Source organism: Dasypus novemcinctus, chromosome 18 (assembly GCF_030445035.2).
Source record: "Dasypus novemcinctus isolate mDasNov1 chromosome 18, mDasNov1.1.hap2, whole genome shotgun sequence".
NCBI lineage: Eukaryota > Metazoa > Chordata > Mammalia > Cingulata > Dasypodidae > Dasypus > Dasypus novemcinctus.
The window spans coordinates 54,649,667-54,663,400 of NC_080690.1; the positions used below are offsets into that span (position 1 = coordinate 54,649,667).

The following is a 13,734-nucleotide window of genomic DNA, read 5'->3' on the forward strand; positions in this document are numbered from 1 at the left end:
ATAAGTGAGTGGCATCAGAGTAGACGGCTGTGATGGGGCAGGTAGGTGCTGCTGGATGTAAGATGGTTGCGTTGAGGTTCTCCCTTGGAGGGTGAAGGAGCACTGAGAACAGAGATCACAGTGTTACAGCACCTGCTCTGGGGCCAGTTGCAGTCACACCTGGCTCTGCTTTTTAAAAGCTGTAACCCTGGGCAAAGAAATGGGGATTCGTTCCCCCAACCAACATTTACCAGGTACCAGTATGTACCAGGCTGTGTTCTAAGCACTGGAGATAGAGCTCTGAACAAATAGCCCCTACCTTATAGGATTGTGGGAGATCAAGTGGGCTAATGGAAAACACAGGAACACTCCTGGCACTGAGTAAAAGCACACTCAAGGTGAGCTGTTTATTATTCTCGTGCAGAACATGGGTGTGCTTTTGACCAAGAGCCCCAGGCAGCCCTCTTGCCTGGCCTGGAATACTGAGGACAGGCACACTTCCCTGTGAGCTGCTGGCTCCCCCCGCCCCGAACCCCACCACCACCTAAGGTGGGGACTGCCTTCAGCCAGCTGAGAGGGCCGAGCCAAGGGGCTGCTTCACCAGGTGGGGAGCCCCCTGAGGATGGGAAAGGGGAGTGGCTAGGGTCCCTCCTAGGTTAAGGAGCCAGGCTGCAGGCCAGTGGAGCTAGGACTCCTGGTTGTTCACATGTTTTGGTGGCTCTCCCCAGGGGTCCCACGGGCTCTGCCTCCATCTGGCTGTGGTAGAAGCAGCAATGGCTTGAAGGCAGTGGTCCCTCTAATAGTAGAGTTCCTGGTCCCACCAGCCTAGGAGAGAGGAGGAAAGAAAATCAGTGCTGGAGTTGCAGGCCAAGGGGTTGGGGGTGCTGGGGGCAGATGTGGAAAGTCAAGGTTAGGACCCAGACCACAGCCTCAGATGTTACGGACCAGTAGCAATCTGATCTGGAGGGTCAAGGGCTTGGAGATGAGATGTTAAGGATGAAAGGTTAGGGCAGCTGCTCTGAGAGGGTTTCATTCCCCCACCCCCAGACCCCAGTTCCCATCCTCACTCCCTGGACAACAGCGAACTCCAAGTTTCCGCAGCTCATCATAGACGAAGATGAGGACACCATAGGGCAGGGGGACCAGCCACCACTGGTACCTGAAGGCACAGGCAGGATGGCAGTGAAGACGTCCCCAGGTCTGCATCCCATGCCCCACTCCCCTGCCTGCGCCTCACCACCCCTCACCGAATGGGCATGAAGTTGAAGATGTTGGGCATCCCGGGGCAGTAGCACAGGAAGCAGCCAATGCAGACCTGGAACACGATGGCAATCACCAGGATCTTGTTCCTGCCGGTGGGTGGGTGAGATTCAGATTGGGGGCCTGGCATGGAGATAGGCCATCAGAAGTGGGACACCAGGTGGAAAGGTGCTGGGTCAAAGTAGGTCGGATGCCCTCGGGGCAGGAGGGTGTCCTAAATATTTAACACCGCCTTGCCCCATTAGTTGGAACAGGGAGGGGTCAGTTGAGGGACAGGGCAGGAGCTATTTGCCAGTCGACAGGGAAGTGTTTCAGACCATGAGCCCCCAGCACAGGCACATCCAGTGCCAGGATTTGCCAGCCTCAGCCAGCCCTGGTCAGGGTCTGATGGGGTTGGGGCCATGGGTTGGCAGGCAGGGCAAGGCCCGGGGCCGGCTGGGGACACCTGAAGAAGCCCTGCTGGAAGGCAGAGAGGCGGCGTGTCTTGCGGATGAGGACATCAGCGATCTGGCACATCTCGATGCTGATGAAGAACACGGTGTAGCAGGTGTACTGCTGGTACAAGCGCTGCCCGAACGTCTGTGGAGCCAGGAGGGGACAAAAGCCACCTGAGCGGGGCTGGGGGACCTCCATAGCCAGAGGGATGCCTGGGGCCTTGGGCCTTGAACCCCTAAATAGGCTCTTTCCCTCACACCAGAGGTCAGAGGTAGGGCGTGGGAGTGGGGGACCCTAGAGCGTGAGACAGAACCTTAGTCTAGCTGATCTTGGACAAGGGTAGGCAGGTGGGCTAGCTTGCTTTCACACTGAAAGGAGGAATGTAGAACTTCCAGGGCACCTGAAAGGAGGGGCCTGGGAAAAGGGAACCGGAATCTGGAGGCTGGGTTTGCATAGTCCAGTGACTCCAGGGACCAGGCAGTTGGCAAAAATGAGTCAGCATGCATCAGAATCCCCTGAAAGGCTCACTCAAACACTCCCAGGCTGCAACCCCAGAGTTTATGACCCCAGAGGTCTAGGGGGGGCCAAAGAATTTACATTTGGTGCAAGTTCTCAGGCAGTGCTGACTCTGCTGGTCTGGGAAGCACACTGCAAACCCACAGAAGGAGACCTCAGTATTCTCCCCCACTTTATAGGTGAGAAAACTGAGGCACAGAGAGGCAAAACAACTTTCCCAGGGTCACACAGCTTTGAGGGGCAATGCCAGGCCACGAATCCCCGACAGTTGGGCTCCAAGGTCTGCACTCTTAACCACTACAGCAAGTGTTTAATGGGAACATCCTGGTGTGTAACTCTACAAGACAGACAAATCCCATCTGCTGCCCAGATGGAGCCTCTCCAGGCTCCAAACCGTCAACCAAGTCTGTCACATACACTATACTCTGTGGGGGTGATGCCATAGGGAAAATAATCAAATAGGGGCCCAGTCCCACGTCGGAGGCGATGTGTTACTGTCAGTGCTGGGAGAGGACCCACTTGCGCTGGGCTGTCAGAAGCAGGAGCTTGGAGATAGAGCAGGCAGAGCACAAGGCCTCTCTCATGGCAGAGTCTGGGTGTCAGAGGAGTGAGCATGTGCCACAGACAAGGTAGGTATCGGGATGGAGAGTCCTGGCACAGGGCGGGCAGGGGCTCACCCACTCCTGGCCATAGCTGTCCTGCAGGTCTTGTAGGTGGTGGTCCTCCCACTGTGGTCGCAGCCCCACGCACAGAAGGGGGAACCAGCCCTCCTGGGCCATGGCCGTGAAGTAGTCGGTGAAGCCAGCAAATGATTGCATGGCACCTGGGGGGGTGGACATGGAGAGGGCAAGGACACAGAGATGGGGTCACATGGAGAGAGAAAGGGACATGGAAGGACAGGGAGACAGGGAGTCAGAGAGGCTCAGGGACACATAGAGAGATGGACACTCAGAGAGAAAAGAGACAGATGGAGACCAGGACCTCGAGACAGAAGCACAAAGAGACAGAGTCAGGGACAGAGAGAAACAGCCAGTCAGAGAACCCCAAAAGGAAGAAAGAGGCAAGTCATGGAGACTGGGTCACGGAGAATGAGGGCAGAGCGGGACACAGGGGGACTGGAGAGACCATCATAGACAGACAGGATCACAGAGAATGGCAGAGACCCGGGGTTCAATGGCAGACAGCAAGTTCCGGACAAGTCAGAGCCCATTTCAGAGGCCCCAGGCAGGCGAGTGGCCCCATGGCACTCACCGATCTGGAAGTAGGAGTAGGCGGCCAGGGGCTCGTTGACCAATCGGTCACGCTTTGGGTTCCGTGGACGCAGGTGCATGATGTCACTCTCCGCCTTCTCGTAGGCCAAGGACACGGACGGGAACTGGCCAAGGGCAGAGGGAACTGGACTGAGGGTTTACCTGGACCCTGTCCCCTTCACCCTGGAGTCCCCACGTGGGCAAAAAGAGGACGGTGGTCAGGAGGCAGGACCTGCAGTGACCACACGACCATGCCTGCCTGGACAGCCTATGTTTGGGCTGGCCCCTGTCAGAAGTGTCAGCGTGTCCAGGTCACATCTGTGTCCCCATCTGTCCTGGTGTCCATCTTCATCAGAAGGTCTGCCTTTGTGTCTGCCATGTCTCTCTCAGCCTGTGTTTTTGTCTCTGGGGCACTCCAGTCTTGGCCTGTTTCCCTGTCACTCTCTGTCCCTTATTCTCTTTATTTCTTCCTTCTTGTCTCCAGTCTCAATCTCTGTGCCTGTGTCTCTGCCACTGTGTGTGTCTTTGTCCATGTCTCTACAACTTTTTTTTCTACTCTCAAGGTCTCAGTATCCCTGTGTCCCCACTTCACCCTCCAGTCCATTTAAGAGTGCAGCGTCTGGCACTTGCTTGCCTGGGCTTGGTCCAGCTGTCTTCTCCAGGCCACTTCCTAGCTCTGTGCCCTGGGGCAAGTCACTCAACTTGTCTAGTAGGGATGATAATAATAAAATCCATCTTGTAGTGTGGTTATGAGGACAAATGAATATGTGCCTGGCCCACTGGAAGCCCCATTTATGTGTGGTTGAAGTATCTGTCATTGTGGCTGTGCCTCTGGATGTATTCGTGGCTGTACCTGTGGCTCTTTTCTGTCTGCTTTGGGGTCTGAAGGTTTTTATCTATCTACGTCTATTTAGGGATGTCTGTCTGTGATCCAAGTTTGGCCAGATAGCCATGTCTGTCTGTCTAGGTGTCCATATCTGTGAGTCCCTGTGGGTCCACGGTTCTGCCCATGCCCTTCTGTATGTCCATGTCTGTAGGTCTGTCCATGCCCACCTGCCTGCCCCACTGTGTGTCCTTGTCTGACTATGCCTTGGTGTACCCACAGGCCATGTCTATATCATTCTGTGCCCAAATGTGTCCGTGGTGATCTCTGTCCGCCGTGCCTGCCTGTGGCCATGTCCACGGGCACTGGGTGGAGGGCTCGGGGCATGGACTCACGATGTCGGTGCAGAGTTCTATGAAGAGGATGGTGATGCAGCCAAGGGGCAGAGGCACGCTGACGGTGATGTAGATGAGGTAGGGCGTCAGCTCGGGGATGTTCTTGGTCAGAGTGTAGGCAATGGACTTCTTCAGATTGTCAAAGATCAGCCGGCCTGTAGGGGTACGGCAGGCACCTCAGCCTCACCCCCCAGCCTGCTACCTCCTGTGTCCGTGCTGCCCACCCCCTCCCCAGCCCTGCCCGGACCCTGCTCCACGCCCGTGACAATGGAGGCAAAGTTGTCATCCAGCAGGATCATGTCGGCCGCATTTTTGGCAGCATCCGAGCCGGCGATGCCCATGGCCACACCGATGTCTGCTTTCTTCAGGGCTGGGGAGTCATTCACGCCGTCCCCCGTCACAGCCACGATTGCACCCTGCAGGGAGTGGGTGCTGGTGGGTGGGTGCTCAGCGAGCGGCCGGCCCAGGGCACCCCCCCCGCCTGTCCTCAGCGGCAGGGACGCACCAGCCGCTGGCAGCTCTCCACGATCACCAGCTTCTGCTGGGGACTGGTGCGGGCAAACACCATCTCAGGGTGGGTGCGCAGCACCTCGACCAGCTCTGCCGGGTCCATGTCCTTCAGCTGCATGCCATTGATCACGCAGGCACGGGCGTCCCTGGGGAGGGCAGTGGGAGGGTCCCGCTGGGGTCTCATCTGCATAGGGTGCGGGAAGGGCCATGGGGAGGGCTGAGGAAGCTTACTTCCGATTAACCTGGTCCACGGGCACCCGGAGGCGGGCAGCGATGTCCTCCACAGTCTCACTGCCTTCCGAGATGATGCCCACGCTAGCGGCAATGGCCTTGGCCGTGATGGGGTGGTCACCTGTCACCATGATCACCTGTGCGGGGGGACCAGGAGATCCTTGATCACTTCAGTTCAGCCCAGTCTCCCTGTCCTCCCTGGTAAGAGGTCCTCCTCTGCTAATAGTCATTTATTCAACTAACTGTGACCTCCTATTATGTGCCAGGGACATAGCAAGGACAAAACAGACAACAATCCCTGTCCTTGGGGAGCTGACATTCTAGTGGAGAGACAGAAAACAAACATAATAAAGAAATGAAGTATATATAAGTGATAAGTGGAGAAAAATAAAGCTTAGTAAAGGGGATGGCAAATGCAGAGTGAAGGAAGTGGTGGTTCAATTTTAAGCATGTCCAGGGAAGGTGACATTTGAGCAAAGGATCTGAAAATGGTGAGGGAGTTGGCCATGGGGAAACCTGGGGAAAGAGTGTTCCTGCAAAGGAAAGACCCTCAGGTGAGAATGTGCCTGACCATGAAAAGACCAGCAAGAGGCCAGCCTGACTGGATGGGAGTGAGCAAGGGGTAGAGGGCTAAGGGGTGGGCTTTGCAAGGTGGCAGGGCTCACATCTCATGGGGCCCAAGGGCCCAGGGGAAGACAGGCGATGCTTGTTCTGCATTTGTTCCCTCCACCCTTGATTTGTCTTTGGGAAACCAGCCCTCTCCCTCAGGCCACTGGTTGAAGTGAGGTCCCTGGCCAAGACTGGGCAAGTGAACCCAGACCTGGTCAAAGTATTCCTTCCCCAGCCACAGTGATTGGTTCAGGGATAGACCTGTCAGCCAATCTGGAGCTGTTGCGAAGGGGCACTCTTTTTGCTGTAGGGTGGCCTAACAGGTGGATGTAAATTGGAGTGTGTATGTTGGGGGTCATCTTTGCCCCCCCACAAAGGAAGAACTGCTTGAGAATAAAGCCAGCAGAGAGAAAAGCAGAGCTGAGACATGGAGAAAAGCAAATTCCTAATGACACCAAGCTCCTGGGTGCAGCTATACCAGAAGCTTCATGCACCAGAACGTTTCCGTTTCCGAGCCAATATGGGTCCGAGCCAGTTTGAGGTAGGTTTCTGTCACAGGGCTCCTCATCACCAAATGCTGCCTTCCTCTGTCCCCACCCAGGGCCTCTTTCTGGCGGCATACCCGGATGCCTGCCGTGCGGCACTTGAGCACAGCATCTGGCACGGTGGCCCGGGGCGGATCTATCATGGATACGAGTCCAGCGAAGCAGAGGCCACTAGATGGGAAGTTCATGTCCTCCACGTCGAAGGCATAGCCCGGTGGGTAGTCCTTCTCACTCAGGTAGAGCTGGCAGAAGCCTGGCAAGAAACAGGGAAGTCAGAAAGGAGTCCCCGAGGCCCCTTCCCCAGGGGGGCCAGGAGATGAGTAAGAAAGCCAGCACCTTGCACCAGGTGCCTATGGATGCCCCGTCCTGTGCTGGACTCTTCATTCACATTATCTGAATTCATCCTGGCAACCATCCTGCAAGGCTGTCAGCAGCCCCATCTCACAGACTGGGAAACTGAGGCTTACAGAGGGGGCCTTTTTTGCCAGATGTCACACAACAAGTGAATGATCCAGAATTAGACCACAGGTCTGTGCCTTCCAGGGTCAAGGCAGGGAGTAGGAAAGTTTAAGGGACCAGAATAAAATTGGGGGAGATCAGGAGCCAGGACAGGGATTAGAGAAAGTCTTGAGTTGAGTCAGGGAAGGGGGGATGTCAAAGGGTCAAGATGAGGACTCTGAAAGGTGGTGCTCAAAAAAAGGGCAGGTCATAAGCTGGGAAAAACCAAGGGATCACAGACCATATCAGAAGGGGAAGGTGGGACTGAGGATAGTGCGTGGAACGGGGTGGTCGGCTATCAGCCAGGGATGGGAAAGGTCAGGATCAGGACCGGAAGGCCGGGCGGGGCCTAGCTAGCTCCTCCTCGCACGCGGTTACCCCCCAGGGGTCTCACCCAGCACGCGTTCGCCCAGGCCTCCCAGGCTGAGGTAGGCCGTCTGGAAGGCCTCACGCCACTGCTCGTCCAGCGGCAGCTCCTGGCCCTTGATGAGGATGGAGCTACAGCGCTCCAGCACGCGCTCGGGGGCGCCCTTCATCACCAGCACGTGCCGCGGGTCCCGCGGGTCCTCCAGGGTGTGGATGGACAGCTGTGGTGGGGGAGGGGGCGGTGCTGTGGGCGAGGCCACGAGGAGGGGGCGGGGCCACGAGGGGGCGGGGCTTGGGCGGGGCGAGGACGCAGCCCCGGGCTGGGCCGGGCAGAGGCTGAGGGTGTGGCCTGGAGGGGGGCGTGCGTGCTGGGCGGCCCTTGCGAGAAGCTGAGGTTAGGGAGGGGCTCGGGGCGGAGCTACAGCCTTGGCGGCTGGCGGGATTCGGCCCGGAGTCGGGCGGGGGCGGGACCTGGCCCGTAAGCACCTGCCCAGGGAGGGCCTGCGAGCTGAGCGCGGGCGGAGTGAGGGCCCCGGGCGAAAGGGCTGGGGGTGAGGCGGGGCTGTGGGCGTGGCCTGGCCAAAGGTGGGATTAGGCCGTGGGGGGCCGGGGGACGTGGGTGGGTTGGGTGGGGAGAGGTCGGGACTGAGGGCAAAGCTCGCCCCCCGCGTGTGGGTGGGCTGCTGTGGGCGGGGCTCTGCCGGGGGCGGGCCGGGGGCGGGCCGGGGCCGGGGGCGGGGCCGGCCGCGGCGAGGGGCGCACCTGGAACTTGTTGGTGGAGTTGAAGGGGATCTCGCAGACCTTGGGGAAGCGCTCGCGGTAGCCCATGGCGTTGCCCAGCGTCAGCTCCGAGAACTTGAGCAGCGCCGTCTCGGATGCGTCCCCGATCACGATGCGCTGGGAGCGGGAGCAGGTGTCAGCAGCGCCCCGGGCCGCGCCCGGCTCTCGGGATCCCCCGGAGCGCCCCCGGCTCTCACCTTGGGCACGGGCACCGCGTCCTGGCCCGACTTGAATGCGGCGCGATTGCACAGGGTGAGCACGCGGCACAGCGCCCGCCACGTCTCCGAGGACTGGTCAAACGTCTGTCCTGGAGGCCAGGCGTCCACGCTAGGGCCACGAGGGGCTTCCGCGCAGGCCCCAGACCCGGATCGAGCCCCTCCCCCTAGATCCCGGACTGGGACGCCTCCCCAGATCTCCGGGCCCACCCTCTCTTCATGCCCGGGGATGGAAACTTTTCTCCAGACCCGATGTGGAGTCTCCTGTGAGAGCCGACTCCGAGCCCCCTCCGTGGACCCAGGACCCAGCTTCCTCCCGAGATTTGTGGTGGTGCGCTCTCACCATCAATGCCAAGCCCTCCCGAGCTCCTTTCTAGGTCACCACACACCAGACACAGCTCCTGCCCTCCCACCCCCACACCTGACTGGTCTTCCGTGGTGTCGGCCGTGTGGATGTGGTTGTCGAACCACAGGTGGGACACAGTCATGCGGTTCTGAGTGAGGGTCCCGGTCTTGTCAGAGCAGATCACCGACGTGGAGCCCAGCGTCTCCACTGCCTCCAGGTTCTTGACCACGCAGTTCTTGCTGGCCAGCCTCTTGGCCGTCAGGGACAGGCAGACCTGGGGAAGGGGTGAGAAACCCAGGCATCCCCACCAGTCCCGTCTCCCACTGGCTTCCCTCCGCTCTCCTGGAGTGCCAGGACTCAGCCACTGGACTGCGTGAGCAGCGTTCCTCGGAGACAAACCAAGCTTTTTTTTTTTTGCCTCCTAGTCTTTTCTACTTGGGACGTCTTCCCCAGTCTGCCCAGACAAGAGTAGCCAGGCCCCTTCTGAGCTACTGCAGCTCTGGTCTTTTAAGTTCTCTTATTAGTGCAATTAAAATGAGAAAACGAGCATTCCCAGAGTCTCCTCTGGTTCTGGTGTTTGGCTGTAGGAGGCCTGGGCTCATGCTGGCCACCACACCAGACCTCAAGCTTCCAGTCAGGGCCCCTGCTTATTCCTCTCTGAGTCCTCAGTGTGTGGCACAGGCTGTGACTGCTTACTGAATGGAAGGAGAGGGTGGGTGGGAGGATGGATGGATGGGAGAGTGGGTGGGTGAGTGGGGAGGTGAATGGATAGATAGGCAGAGAGGGATGGGTGGAAGCCTGCATGACTGGATGAGCAGATGGACAGACCTCAGCTCCCTGCCCCCCTCGTCTGCCTCCATATCTCACCGTGACGGTGGCCAGCAGCCCCTCGGGCACATAGGCCACCACGATGGCCATGAAGAAGACCATGGCCCGCAGGAAGGTGTAGCCGATGCACATGGCCACCACGAAAAACGTGGCCCCAAAGAGGATGGCCAGCCCCGCGATGATGTCTACGAAGTGCTCGATCTCAATGGCAATGGGCGTCTTCTCGTTTTCCACTCCCGATGCCAGCGAGGCAATGCGCCCGATGATGGTGCGGTCACCCGTGTTCACCACCAGCCCCTGGGCTGTGCCTGCGGGGGGCCAAGAGGGTGACTCAGGGCTGGGGAGGGCAGTAGTGGAAGGCAGTGCAAGCAGCATGGCCCGGGAAGAGGGTGGCAACGGGGGGAGGTGGGGAGACGGTGTGACCTGAAGAGGGGGCCGTCGTGTAGAGGGGGAGGCACTGTGTCTCAGGGGGCAGCAGAAGAGGGGCCCATGGAGGTAGCGTGGTTTGGTATTGGGAGGCGTGCAGGCAGAGTGGCCAGCTGGGCAGACAGGCAGGGGCCTCACAGACCCTCCAGGCACATTGTGGAGAAGAAGGCGATGTTGCGGGTCTCCAGGGGGCTTTCGTGAGTGCACTCAGGCGAGCGGGTCTGCGGCTCAGACTCTCCAGTCAGTGAGGAATTGTCCACCTTGCAACCCTGGGCTGCCAGGATGCGAATGTCGGCTGGTACTCGGTCCCCGCCTTTCATCTCCACCAGGTCACCCACCACCAGCTGGTCTGCATTGATCTGAAACTTGTCCCCATCTCGGATCACAGTGGCTTGCTGTGGGGCGGGGACACCAAGGTGAGGTGGGCAGAGGCTGGGGGCAGAGGTTGCTGAGCATAATGGGGACATGCGGAGGGGAAAAATGGGAAAGGACAGGGCCATGGGGAGAGACAGGGGCCATGGAGGAAGGTCAGGGCAGGTCTGATGGGCGGGGGGCCTTGAGAGGTGCTCGAGTCTCTGGAATCAGAAGTGGCCAGGGGCTGGGGGACCAACCTGGGGCACGAGGTTCTTGAAGCTGGCAATGATGTTGGTGCTCTTGAATTCCTGATAGTAGCCGAAGCAGCCAGTGACCACGACCACGGCAATGAGGGCCAAGGCCAGGTACAGCTGTGGGGAGAAGGAAATGGGGCTGGGGTTACATGTCAGGGTGGGAATCACCCTGCTTGAGGCCACCTGCCTGCTCCTTGACCCCCTGGTGTTCTCAAGAGTCATCTCTGGGTCTCTGCAGTCTCCTGGGAAGCCTCACACCTGGGATGTGGTGGCTCAGCTGACCACTCTGCCTCCACACTTCCAATGTTCTTCATACCCATATTCTACTGCCCTGTAGACAGTGTATTTTGTCCCTATATCCCCAAATCCCATGTCCTCTAGCCCCTGATTCCTACAGCTCCCATGTGCCATGTCCCAGGTCCTGTGACTTGTGCCCCATGCCATGTACCTTGGTCTTGTGTTCCCTTTTCCTGTGTCCCCCAAGTCTTGCTTTCCCCATATCCACTGTCCTGTGTCTCCACAAGTTCCCATGTCCTGAATTCCCTCTGTCCTACGTTTCATACTAGTATAATCTGTGGGCCATCTTCTGTGTCCCCAGTAGTTCCTGAGTCCGCGTGGCCTCATTTCCATGTGTTTGCATGCTCTATACCTCATGCTTCACATTCTGTGTCCCCATGATCAGGATCCCTGAGTCCAAATCCCTCTGTCCAATATCTCCCCATGTCTCCATATCCCTGAGTCCCCATCAATGTCTCCATGCCACTTGTCCTATGACTTTTCAATCCCCTGCCCAATGTCACAATGTGTCCCTAGGACCCCATGTCCTCTGTCTGACCACTGCTATATGTCCAATGACACCTTGTCCCACATCTCCATATCCTCTATGACTGTGCTTCCATGTCTAATATCTTCTATCTCTCCAGGTCCTGGGTTCTGAATCTCGTGTCCCTTGTATCCTCATGTCTTTATGTCCCGTGTGTGAGTCCCAAGGTCCCTCATGTCCTTGGTGGGTCCCATTTCCTCTGTTTCCCAAGTTTACATCTTAAGTATTCAATTTCTATGTTTTTATGTCCCTATCCAATGCCCCCCATATCTGAGATGCATTCGCAAAGGCTCCTATGTTCCTTGTGACCTGTCCCATACCCCAAAGTCCTCCATCACCCTTGTCCCATATCCTGTGACTGCATCTCCTTGTTTCTACATCCCCACCCTATGTCCCCCATGTCCTGAGACCCCCATCCCCCAGGTCTCTGGGTCCCATGTCTACCCCCCATGCCCACCACTCACATTGTCATCGGTGGTGAGGTCACCCTCACTGGCCTGGATGGCAAAGGCAATGAGGCAGATGGCAGCAGCCACCCACATGAGGCATTGCAGGCCACCCGCCAGCTGCCGTGCAAACTTGACATACTCCGGGGTACCCTTTGGCGGCCTCAGCGCATTGGGCCCGTCCCGCAGCAGCAGCTCGGCTGCCAGGCTGGCCGACAGACCCTGGGGGGCAGTGGGGATGGGTCATCCTGGGCACTAGAAGGGCTCCTTCTCACCTCTTTTCCTCTTCTCTGCCTGTCTCCCCTTCTTTCCCTCTCTCTCTCTTCCCGCCTCTGCCTGTCTCCTTCACCTTCTTTTCTCTCCAGCTCTAATCCCTCTGCTCCTCCCCCTCCTCCTTCTCACCTTGTCTTTCTGTCTCCCTGGCTCTGTCTTCTCCCTCATCGTCCTCTCTGTCTCTTGCAGTTGTCTCTGCTGCTGGTTCTCTCTCCCTTATCTGACTTTCTCTATCTTGTCATTCCCTTTTTACGTTCTCGCTGTGTTTGACTCTTTCTCGAGAATGCTTTCTCCCTAGTCGCTCGTCTCCTGTCTCTCTGCCTCTCTATCTAGACACTCACCCCCCCTCTCTGTGTGTTGCTCTCTCTCCCCCTCTCTTCCCAGTCCCCTCTCTTCACACCCTGCCTCCTGCCCCAGCTCACCTTGGTCGAGCTGGTCTTATACTTCTGCTCCAGCTCCGCCACTGACAGCTGGTGGTCATTCTGTTTGGTGGGGGCAGGGCATTCACTCTCTGGCTCTCACCAGCATCCCACCCCTACCCCTTGCCCAGCACCCCCTGACCCCCACCCCTCCTCCTCCATGCTCACGATCTCCATCTCCTTCTTCATGTTCTCCAGCTTCTCCTTCTTCTTGCCCCCGCCACCGCCCGCCTTCTTCTTGCTCATCTTGGCTGCCATGTCCCCACCAGGGCCGGGACCCAGCTCCACTGAGTACAGCTCGTAATTCTCCTGGGGGTGGAGTGGAGGTGAGGAGGCATCAGATCCCACTGGGACCCCTGCCCCCAACCTCGGAGCCCCGAGCCCCGGGCCCCACTCACTGCCTTCCCCATGGTGCCTGGCGCTGCTGCCCTCCTTCGCCCAGACAGAGACCAGGGTCTGGCCCAGCCCTGATATACCCAGGGCAGGTGGGGGTGGAGCAGGACCGGCCTGATTACAGCTGATCACGGGGTTCCTTGGGGTGACCTCCAGGCCTAGGTGGTTGCCACATTCCCTCCTGGGCTGCCCCAACCTGCACAGATCCCAGGGGGCTTACCCTCACCTTGTAGAACTGGTGGGTACTGGGAATCCATAGTCTCAACAACCAAAAGGGCTAAGGGCTTCGGGCACAGCCTTCTTTAGCCTCCCAACAACCCTTAGTGGTGGGCTCGGTTCTTCTCCCCTTTCCAGGTGGAGAAACTTTACAGAGGAGGCACAGAGGGGTTAAGTCAGTTGTCCATGGTCCCCAAGCTAGAGCCAGGTGGGCTGGCAGCAGGGTATCCGCTCTCAAGCCACAGGGCACATGCCCTGTCACCTGGAGGACACTCACAGCAGGCTGCATTTTCTGAGTGCTTCTTGCCACCTGGGCTCTGCCCTGCATGCTTTATCCAACTTGTTTCATCAGTTCTTTAAAAGCTCTGTAAAGTTATATCCTATTAGCACCCATTGTAGAGATGAGGAAACCGAGGCAAGGAGAGGGGAAAGACTGCCTAAGGTTGCAATGACCAAGTGTCAGGGACAGAATGCTAGCCCACGTCTGGCCACAGAGCCTGGCTTTTATAGCAGCCATGCCAAGGGGGTGCCTGACATAGGGCCC

The 13,734-nt window shown here is 58.2% G+C and overlaps 1 protein-coding gene across 1 annotated transcript; it reads right to left on the minus strand.

The window, feature by feature from the left end:
• Positions 1-366: 366 nt before the first annotated feature.
• On the minus strand, positions 367-12,991 carry ATP4A (ATPase H+/K+ transporting subunit alpha). Its single transcript, XM_004483294.3, has 22 exons — positions 12,980-12,991; positions 12,750-12,890; positions 12,585-12,644; positions 11,908-12,111; positions 10,624-10,737; positions 10,155-10,407; positions 9,626-9,894; positions 8,834-9,032; positions 8,395-8,504; positions 8,180-8,314; positions 7,446-7,638; positions 6,631-6,806; positions 5,400-5,536; positions 5,164-5,314; positions 4,906-5,074; positions 4,659-4,813; positions 3,442-3,565; positions 2,868-3,013; positions 1,685-1,818; positions 1,227-1,328; positions 1,047-1,138; positions 367-804 (listed from the first exon to the last, which is right to left on the minus strand). Exons 1-22 carry the CDS (start codon positions 12,989-12,991, stop codon positions 776-778), a joined length of 3,105 nt encoding a protein of 1,034 aa, XP_004483351.1. The 3' UTR covers positions 367-775.
• Between the last annotated feature and the right edge of the window lie 743 nt (positions 12,992-13,734).